We start from the raw sequence: 10,171 nt of genomic DNA on the forward strand, positions 1-10,171 counted from the left end.
TTCACTGTGAGAAGCCCAGAGAATGATTCAAACCATTTTCCTCGAGTAAAATATGAGCTCTTGTGCTCCAGGGGCTTTATCTCTTCAGACCGTTCTTCACCTTCCTAACAGGTCTTGGGAAAAGGCAAGGGAAAGAAAAAGGGTTGTGCCCCAGGGCTGCTGTCCTGGGAGAGGCAGAGGGAGGCTCAGGCCAGAGCTGGTCAAAGCCACTAGATGGCAAACACCTCCCGTGCTGGTGCTCCAGCCCTGTGTCCTCCTCCCTCCCCTCCGTGTCACTTCCATGTCACCAGTGGGACCGCCCCGCTGTATCCCGTCACCCAGGGGCAGGGAACAGCCCCCAGCGAGGCCACATGCCCAGCCCTGGCAGCAGAACGGTGCTAAGGAGGCGTTTCACGGAGCTCAGGCACCACCGCTGCTCCTTTCAAACTCTTTTGTTTTTTCTTGGTGAGGAAGGAAGCGGAAAGGAGGCGTCAGAGCTTCACGAACAACCCTGTGCTAACTGCAACCAGCCAGAGCTGGCACAGGTTGCCCAGGGAGGCTGTGGATGCCCCATCCCTGGCAGTGTCCAAGGCCGGGTTGGGCGGAGCCTTGAGCAACCTGGATGAAGTTTGATCTCCATTCCAACACGTTAACATCCCAGGATTCTTTGTATCACCGCACCGCGGGCTGCGGGCGGGCACCGAGGGGCAGAGATCGAGGGGCAGAAATCGAGGGGCAGAGCGGGGGCCGAGCCCTGCGCGCGTCCCCGGGACTCGAAGCATCCCCGGGACCCGCAGCATCCCCGGCGCTCGGAGCATCCCCGGGACCCGCAGATCCCCGGCGCTCGGAGCATCCCCGGGACCCGGAGCATCCCCGGGACCCGCAGCATCCCCGGCGCTCGGAGCATCCCCGGGACCCGGAGCATCCCCGGCGCTCGGCGGGCGGGTCCTGCGGGCGGTGCCGCCGCTCCCGCCCCGCCCCGGGGCCGGGATGGAGCCGCCCCGGTCCAGCCCCGGTCCAGCCCCGTTCCCAGCCCCGGTCCAGCCCCGGATCCAGCCCCGCTCCAGCCCCGTCCGGCCCCGCGATGTCGCCGCGCTCCGCCCGCCTGGCGCGGCTGTCGCGCTCCGTCACCTTCAGCGCCTGCCACCGCCTGCACAGGTGAGCGGCCCCGGCCCGGCCCCGCTCCCCCGGCCTGGCAGGAGGCTCCAGAGCCGCCCCAAAGCCCCCGGGAGCGCCCGGCGGAGCCGCGGACACCGGGCCGGGCTCTTCTCGTTCAGCCCCTTCCTGATCGCGCCCGTCCGTGCCCGGCGGGGCTTAGCGAGAACTGGAGCTCTTTGTTTTAGCACGTGGGTCTCGCAGTTTGTAAACGTCTCCCGGTTTGTAAACAGATCTCCCCTAATCTGTTGGGGTTTTCCCTCGAAATTTACGAGTTCCTAAAGAGCGCCTGGGCCAGAGCTCAAGGAGCGTTTGGCTGATGCTCTCAGGCACAGGGTGTGACTCGCGGGGATGGGCCCGTGCAGGCCTAGGGGTTGGACTCGATGATCCTTGTGGGTCCCTTCCAACTCGGCATATTCTGCGTTCCTGTGACCTGAAAGTCCCTGACAGTTCCCTGCTCCCAGGAAACCGGCGACAGGATGGGGGCACAGAGGCTTGAGCTGCACCAGGGGAGGTTTAGGTTGGACATAAGGAAGAATTTCATCACAGAAACGGTGCTCAGGCACTGGAAGGGGCTGCCCAGGCTGGTGGTGGAGTCCCCAGCCCTGGAAGTGTCCAAGGAATGACTGGACGTGGCCCTCAGTGCTCTGGGCTGAGGGACAAGGTGCTGTTGGGTCATAGGTTGGACTGGATGATCTCAGAGATCTTTTCCAGCCTAAATGATTCTGGGATTCTGTGCTATTCCTGAAGCATGCCTTGACCTGAAATGCTCCTCAGAGCAGAGTGGCTTCAAAGGGAAGATTCAGAGGGGGAGGTCACGCTTTGTACTCCTTGGAGAAGCTCCCTAAGCTTTATTCATCAGTGGTAACTGCTGATGTGCACAGTTTGCTCAAGCACTTCCTTCTGAGAGTGATTTTGGGCCATATTTCATATCTGGAACATTTACAGTAGTTTGGCAGATGTAATGAAACAGATGAAAAAAACACAGCAGAAAACCCTCACTGTTTTCCAGTATGGCCCAAATACTATTCTGGTGGTGGTTTTTTGGTTTGGGGTGGGTTTTTTTTGTGCCTCCTGAGCAGGAAAAACTGGTGGGTTAAATTTGGGAGGGGGAGTAGATGGAGAGCTGAAAAGCAATGGGGGCTGAAGTGAAGCCATGAGCACCTGGAATGGACCCTGACATGCCATGTCTGCCTCTCTCACAGTAAATCACTGAGTGATGAAGAAAACCTGAAGCTGTTTGGGAAATGCAACAACCCAAATGGCCATGGACACAACTACAAAGGCAAGGAGCTGACTTCCATCCTCCTCCTGTGGTGATGGGCAGAGGCTGCTCTCAGGGTGTGAATAACCCACAGGACAGCTGGGCCACTCAGGGCTCAGTCTGATAGTTTTTAGTGGCTGGTTTTGTGTCTTTTTAAGAATTAGAAGGAAACCTCAGCAGCAGGGGGGTGAAAAATAGCTTTGCAGTATATTCAGTTGAATAGATAATAACTGTTTATCTCAGAATGTCACTTCATAAATCAAATCTACTTGTTTACACTCTGCAAAATCATTGTGGTTTGAATGAGGATTTTTCTAAGCAAAAGACATGCAAATTAAACAGCCTGTAAATGTTATTTGAATGTTGTTTTCACAAGTCCTTCTCCTCCTCCCTGCACCCTGAGCACACAGAATTAGATGTCTCCAGCTCCTAGACTGGCTCCCTGTTTGCACTGTGTTGTGGGTGCCCCAAAACCTCTGCCAGGGAAGATAAGTTACAGGGTGCTGAAATGAGAATCTGTCCCTCAATTTTAAGCTGATTTACAGGCACAACAGTTCTAGTCCCGAGAGAAGTGGCAGACACTTCATCCCTTAATTTTGTTCTCTGCTCTTCCATTACATCAGAAGACTCAGAAGCTGCCCCCACATCTCCTAAAGCCCTGCCCCAGTGCCTGGGGTGAGCAGTGGGTGTCTGTCCCCAGAGCAGCAGGGCTGGGTTTGGGTTCCTGAGCTCCTGGTGACCTGACCCTCTCTCTGTTTGCAGTTACAGTCACGGTGCGTGGACAGGTAAGTGCAATCAGCAGTTTTTTCTCTTCCTGAGGGGGCAGGATGGATGTGCCCCCCTGTCCCACAGGGCTGAAGTGCTGCCCCAGGGGCTGCATTTCCCAGAGTGTTTGTGGGAACTGTGTTCATCACTGTAGGAGGTTTTCCATAACCACTGTCCTGTTCACCTTGTCTCTGAGGAGGATTTCCTGGAAGGGAGAATGCCCTGAGCTCACACTGGGCTCTGTTTTGTCCCTACTTGTTCAACAGAGCAGTTTAATGCCTGTTTTCCTGCTTATCATCACTCCAGATTGTTGCTTGAAGACTCTTTCAGTGAATTGTTCCTCCCTGGAGTCAGCTTTTATGAGAGAGTGGCACCACTGGAGTTGTTTGTAGGCTGTCAAGTCTTTGGGACCATCACAGGAGTAGAGCTGGAACTCTGTGACAGTAGAAAGTTATTTCTCTCGTGGCTCAGATGACCTGAGCACAGATATTTATGTCTGATTTGTGCAGGTAATAAGAATGTGTGGTCAGGCTGCTGATCTCCCTTTGGGTTTCCCTGCAGATTGACCCAGTCTCAGGAATGGTTATGAACCTGACAGACCTCAAGGAATACATGCAGGTAATTGCACTGTTTTCCCACATGTCCCCTGGGAGAACTGGTTAGAGCTCAGCAATCTGTGCAGTGCCAGAGTGGAGAGACATGGTGAGATGATGATGGCAGGAAATAAAGGAGAAATTAAGGAACGGCTTGAGACTAAAATGCTCCAGCAGTACCAGGAATTTCACGGCTGTATGTAGGGCTCTCACCCTCTTTTTTGCACATACTTTCCAGTCCCTTGTGCATGGTTGTCTGAACCCCAGGCCCCCTGACCAGCTGCGACAGGACTCTCCCTCCTCTCTCTGCAGGAGGCGATCATGGAGCCGCTGGACCACAAAAACCTGGACAAGGACGTGCCGTACTTCGCCGAGGTGGTGAGGTGGGTTGGGGGGCTCCTCCTGGCACTGAACACTCTCCAAGGCTCAGTCCTGCCCCATCAGGTGCCCACGTGGCTCCCCGTGGCCTCCACTGTCCCCCCCAGCCCGCTGTGGTGCTGGGGTGCTGCCGTGGGCTCTGACTGTGCCCCCTTTCCCCCCCAGCACCACGGAGAACGTCGCCGTGTTCATCTGGGAGGGCCTCCAGAGGCTCCTGCCCCCGGGGATCCTTCACAAGGTGAAGGTGCACGAGACGGAGCAGAACGTTGTTGTTTATAAAGGAGAAGAAATAACTGCTGGGAAGTGAAGGGAGCCTCAGCTCAGCTGGTCACAGTCACATCAGGGGATTATTTTGACCCCGCTCACTGTGTTTCCCACCCCTGGACCTTGCTCCTGTGCTGTACAAGGACAGACACACAGGAATTCTTGCAGCAATCCAGCCACTCTGCTTCTCAGAATTTGTTCATTTTTTTTTCTCGAGATGTTCCTGTTTTGCAAACCCAAACCACCAGGGCTGATGTGAAATCTGCAACTGTGCCGTGTGAAAGAAATAAAGCAGCTTTTGAGCAAAATGTATTTTTGGCAAAATGTATGTTGTGTCTGGTCACAAAAAGCTTTGATTTTTCTCTAATTAAATGTTGAATTAATTTATTACATTTAATAATGTGGGCTTTGGTGTTGTTTTGCTTCTTGATGAAACAGAGAAGCATTTTTGAGAATGAGGACTATTTGATTATCTCTTTTCTTCTTATCTCTTTATTTCCTGTGTTGCAGGCTCCTTCCTTCACGTGGCTGGCAGGGCTTTCTCTGTCAAAGGAACTGGTATAGGGAGCACCATAGTTGTTTACAAAGCACTTCCTAATCCCAGCTGGAGAGCCAAAGGGAGCAGTGTGTCCATGTGAATCATCAGGAGAAGCTGAGGAGCTGCAAAGTGCTTCTGCCCCCGTGGTGTCAGTGCCCTCTTGGATGGGTGGAAGTGTGAGTAGGTGAGAGCAAACCCTTAAATCCCCCCCAAAGATGCTCCTCTTGAGGAGGTTTTGCTGGGAGAAAGCTCTTCATCTTAGAGAATTCTGGCTGAGTTTCCCTCCCTGGAGTGTGAGTTCCTCACTGCTTCGGTTCCCTGTGTCAGCTCAGGGAGTCACAGACACGACCCTCCCCTTGCTGAGGGCTCATCCCTGCCTCAGGACACTTCCCACACTGCAGCTGGTCAGGGACAGCTGGAATAGCAGGGCAGGAGCTGGGAAACCTTGAGTCCATACCCACAGAACCCCCCTGGAAGCTTCTTGGCAGCCACAACGAGTGTTGTTTTCTCAGGGAAATTTTTACAGAGTTCTGTAGGAACTGAATCAAACTTCACGGAGAAAGCAGCCAGCCCCTGCTCCTGCTGCTGTGAGCAACAGCTGCTTTGGCATTTGCACCACCAGAATCCCATCCTGGGAGGGTTTTGTGGCCAAAAGAAGCACTTGGTATGCCCCAGCCATCAGGCTGGGAGGGGCAGCAGTGTGGGTTGTTACAGAGGGCTGAGGCTGTGAGATGGGTTTAAATGAACACCAGCTCAGTTGTTCTGAATATCCCTGGAACTGGAGGCACACTGTGACAGCCAAGTGCATGGAAAAGCAGTCAGGGGATGGTGATGGTACAGTTCCTGTGGTTAAGAGCCACGAGGTCACGGTGTGTGTCCAGAGGCAGAAGTGATTGTGCTGGGGGGGATTCTCTTCACCCCACGGGCAACGTCCTGAGGAGTGATTAGCTGTGGCCATGAGGAATAACTGAATGCACATAATTAAAAAAATGACATCCAGGGTAGTAATTCCCTTGCTTTACAAGGAAATGAGGCATTTGAATAATGGGAGCAAACAGCAGCATTTAGAAAGGTTTAATGAAGCTTGCCTAATAGTTAACCTTGCCACACTCTGCTGCAGGCTGAGGGTAGAGTGTCCTTCTGCAGCCACCAGTTCTGCTGGAAAGTGGGATTTACACTTTCAAGAAACACTTGGTTTGCCTTTTTTTTTTTTTCTCTTTTAATTGTGAGTGCTTTACACTGAGGACAGGTCTGGGCTGTCTCCTGCCTCGAGTCATCTTTGCTCAAACTTTCTGGACGAGCTTCAAAAAGGGAAGAGTAAGAAAGGGCTGGAGACGAGGGATATTCCAACCTTCCCTCTGCCACGGGAGCTCCAGCACTGGGGTTTTTCCCCCTTCCCAAAGGTGCTGCTTTGGTGAACAGTTGGCTGCAGAGTCGCCCAAGCAGAGGGTGCTCAGTGCAGCAGGTCAAGGGAACACACTGGTGACACACTGGCTCCCCTCTCCCTCCTTTTTTCCCCCCCCAGATGTGGAACCACTCAGCTTTTTTTTCAGTGGGGCTCTGGCCAGGGAGGTTTTGCATCTTATCTGACCCCTCCTGCTGCTCCCTGGGCTGGTGTGTCACTGTGGTTTGCTGAGATGATGTAAATCAGGCTGGATGAGAGCTGCTGCTGGTGATTCACAGAGCATTTGGTGTGTTCAGTGAGTCATGAAGACGAGGACATATCATGTGGTGCCTTTATCAGAGGAGAAATTCAGCTGTTGACAAAAAAAAACCCAAGCAAACAAATGGTTACATCTGTGTAGCACAGCCCAGGGCTGTTATTGGCGTGGAGTCAGGTGCTAGGCCAGGAAAAAACAGACCAAATTCCTATTCTTTTCCAGTGCCACGCAGCCCTGATGAAGTCCCACCACAGCCTGGGTATTTGTATTCATTGCTGTGTGCATCCTGGAGATCTCTTAATACAAACTCTTCTGATCTCTCTGATTTAAACCTCAGCAGATGTGGGGAGATGGAAATAAATTGGTTGGCCGGGCGGTGGCTTGGGTGGAAGGGCTGGCAACGTCAGAGTTGGAATTGTCATTGAAATTACAGTATATTCTGTCCCTTCTCCTGCTTAGGAGGGGTCTTGATCTTTGCCAGGTGTGTGTGAGCTCCATGCAGGGAATTCCAGCCTCCAAATTCCCAGTTTAGGGAGGGAAGGGTTTTACAGGGAGAGAACGAACTCGCATAATTGAACATTAAGCACCTCTGTGCTATAACTTAGTTACTGAGTGATGGAACTGTTTGAAGGAGAACTGTTCAGGTGACAGTGGGGCCCAAGACAGCAATTTGAAGGTCAGAGCTGATCCCAGGAGAGGGCAGGACTTCCAGCTCTAGTGCCTATAAATGCACAGAGCAGTGTAATGCCGGGAAGAGCAGGAATGTGCTGAGCTGGGTTTAGTAGGGACTGAGAGGAAAGACCCAGTTCTGCCTTCCTGGCACATGGAAAGGTAAATACTCAGGTTTTATAGAAGGTTTATATTTAATGTATCAGCCAGTGTCACCATTTGGTTCTGTAAACTAGAGGCAAAGCAAAGTTTGAGGCCGCCCAGCTTCAAAGGGAATCTGCTCAACACCAGCTTTCTTTTTGACTTAATTTTTTTTTTTTTTTAGGGAGCTTTTCCTCATTCTGCCTCGTTTCAGGGAGAAAAAGGCTCACTCTGCTCTCTGTGCCTGGAGCCCTGTGGCCAGGGGAGCACTGTGGGTTCAGCTGCAGCTGGTGGGCAGCGGGGATTGATGGTGTTCCCATCACCCCTGCAGCCCTGGGGGAGCACAGAGCAGGAGGGACACGGTTACACAGGGGGACACTGAGCCAAGCTCTGCCACTCAGGCTCAGCTGCCACTCCCTGGGCTGCTTTTTATAGCTCATTGTAGCCCCAACAGTGAACGGGTTAATCAGCAACCCCGACACTGCTGCTGCTGGGACGTGGAGTCCTGGGAGCTGCTGGGGGAGAAAACAGGGAGCAAAAGGGTTGGGAAGGTCACTGTGAGCAGTGGGAGTGAGCTGCCGAGAGAAGGGCCATCCCTGTCTCTGCCTCAGAGTTCCCAGGGTTTTCCCTGCTGTTCCCATTCCCGGTTTTCCAGAGGCAGGGGCAGCCCAGGGATGCTCCAGCACAGTTCCCTCCTCCTGCAGACATCCTTTAGTCCAGCCAGTAACCACCACACTGGGCTTTAAAGCTCTTTGGGGTGTTTGCTCCATCCCTGGCTCCAGCTGCCATCGATTTCCAAGTGGAAGCAGAACATAAGGGCACAGGAGAAGTGATGGTGAAGAGAACAAGGGGGTGTGGGGGGTGTTTAAGGGGCATTTTGTGGCTCTCCCCCTGCACTGAGCATTAATTTGTCCTGTGTGCTCAGGGAGGGAGGAGGGTGTGCTCACAGCCCTGCACAGGGAGCTGGTTTATGGCAAAGCCCTGGCTCCAGTGATCTCAGGGCTTTGTGTGCTTTGTCCACTCCCGTGTTCCTTTTATTGGAGTGGGTGTGGGTGTCTGGGAACGCAACAGAGTCATTAGGATGGGAGGGAGAACAGGCTCATGCTGTGCCAGGGGTGGGATTTTTTTATTCCCAGGTTGCTGAGACACTCTTTGGAAAACTCAGGGTCTGCTCTGAGAGCAACATTTAAATACCTGTGAAAGCACCAACTGCTGTGGTGCAAACTGAGAAAATTTAGCCCTGATTTTTGTGTGGCTCCCAGGGTGAGTGATACCCTTCCTCCCCTGACACCCAGGGTGTCATGTTGATGAGAGGTGAGACCTGTACTCCAAAAGCTTGGGGTCCTTCTGCTGATTTTTGGGGTGGTTTGCATCAGCTGGGATAGCACAGGAGCTGTTAAAACTTCAGGGATGACAGGAAGCCAGTGGAAGGGTGGAAACATTTTTAATGGAGCTCTGTCCATCTGCAATCACCCTATTAATGATTAATCACTGTTTTAAAGCTCAGTACTTCCAGTAACTGCTTTGTACTCGTGGCCAGCTCAGGATTTCATAGATGTGGCCTGAAGAATTGGGCTTCAGAGCTCCTCTGGGAGATCTCAGAGCCACTTCCCTGCCTCTGCAGGCAAAGTCCCTGTCACATCCCATTCCTGGTTTTCATTCTCACATGTTTTAGTCTCAGCAGTGTCTTTCACCCACTGATTTGAGCTTCCTGGGAGTCGCAGGCCCCACTCTTATTTCCCTTCCAGCTGAAGCCAGAGAATTTCCATATGTTGGCTTCAAATTCCCGGTTCCAAATTCCCCTCTGCACTCCTTTTCCTGGTGATGCTGGTGAAATAAACTTTTAGCAGGGAAATTAGACAGGGCTGTGAAAGGAAATGTTGGTGTTTGCTGCTGAACAACGTGGAAGTTAAGGAAAAGGCCACTGATGAGGCTCCAGCAATGCAGGAGCCCCCTCTGGGGCATCTCTGCACGTCCTGAGCTCACAGATAGTCTGGTAAATAGGAGCTGCCACGAGGATATTTAAAAGTAATTTCATATGTATTACCCACGTTAAAAGTAATTCCATATGTATTACCCAGGGCTGTAATCTTGGGAGGTAGGTGGGTCAACAGTGAGACTGAAATGGAGCAGTAATTTACGGCAGTAATTAGGGTTTTATTGGGTGTTGTTCACTGCAGTAGCAGCAGAGAAACCACATCCCCATCTCTGCTCATTACCCTCCCTGCTGAACAGATGCCAGTTTTAGCGGCTGGACCCTAAAACTTTATTCCCCCTAAATTCTGCAGGAACATTCCACCAGTGCATCACTCCAGGCACCGGGTGGTTAAAATTCCATCTGTGGAATTGTGCTCGGGACTTCTGGCTTGACAACCCAACCCCTCAGCAACCCCCCAGCAAACAGGAAAATGGGGGGAAATTTGTATGAAACGAGCGAAATTTCCACCTGCACTGAGAACCCCGAGGGTGTGAGAGGGAGGAAGAGCTTTATTTTCTGTGCAAACCACAGAGAGATAAGGGACAATCTGAACAGGCAACAGAGTGGAGTGAGGTGCTCCCACTTTAAAGCAAAAGCAGCCTCAGCAGGTATGAATCTTTTCATTTCAGCTGTTAATATTTCAGAAAATCCTGCAGGAATTAGGGAAAAAATCCCTCTTAATCCACACTTGATGTCTGAGAAATACAGATGGTGAGGGGCAATGGTCTCCTGGGGTGCCCAGATCCTGTGGGAAGCTCTCAGGCTCCTTTACTGCCAAGCCCTCAG

General features: G+C 52.3%; 1 protein-coding gene across 2 annotated transcripts; it reads left to right on the forward strand.

The window, feature by feature from the left end:
* Window positions 1–12: 12 nt before the first annotated feature.
* On the forward strand, window positions 13–4,710 carry PTS (6-pyruvoyltetrahydropterin synthase). 2 transcript variants are annotated; one of them, XM_051812296.1, is made up of 6 exons: window positions 13–1,137; window positions 2,340–2,419; window positions 3,161–3,183; window positions 3,725–3,781; window positions 4,069–4,139; window positions 4,300–4,710. In XM_051812296.1, exons 1-6 carry the CDS (start codon window positions 602–604, stop codon window positions 4,439–4,441), a joined length of 909 nt encoding a protein of 302 aa, XP_051668256.1. In that variant the 5' UTR covers window positions 13–601; the 3' UTR covers window positions 4,442–4,710. The 2 variants fall into 2 exon arrangements, with proteins under 2 accessions (XP_051668256.1, XP_051668257.1); XM_051812297.1 differs by having other exon boundaries at window positions 3,995–4,139; window positions 4,300–4,434.
* Window positions 4,711–10,171: the final 5,461 nt, after the last annotated feature.

This window comes from Manacus candei, unplaced genomic scaffold, assembly GCF_025592945.1.
Source record: "Manacus candei isolate 608988 ecotype Guabito, Panama unplaced genomic scaffold, ASM2559294v1 h1tg000086l, whole genome shotgun sequence".
NCBI classification, from domain to species: Eukaryota; Metazoa; Chordata; class Aves; order Passeriformes; family Pipridae; genus Manacus; species Manacus candei.

Coding starts and splice junctions, on each gene's coding strand:
- PTS (XM_051812296.1), top strand. CDS start 602: ATGAAGTTTGATCTCCATTCCAACACGTTAACATCCCAGGATTCTTTG. Junction 1,138..2,339: donor GCCTGCCACCGCCTGCACAG/GTGAGCGGCCCC, acceptor CCTCTCTCACAG/TAAATCACTGAGTGATGAAG. Junction 4,140..4,299: donor TACTTCGCCGAGGTGGTGAG/GTGGGTTGGGGG, acceptor TTTCCCCCCCAG/CACCACGGAGAACGTCGCCG.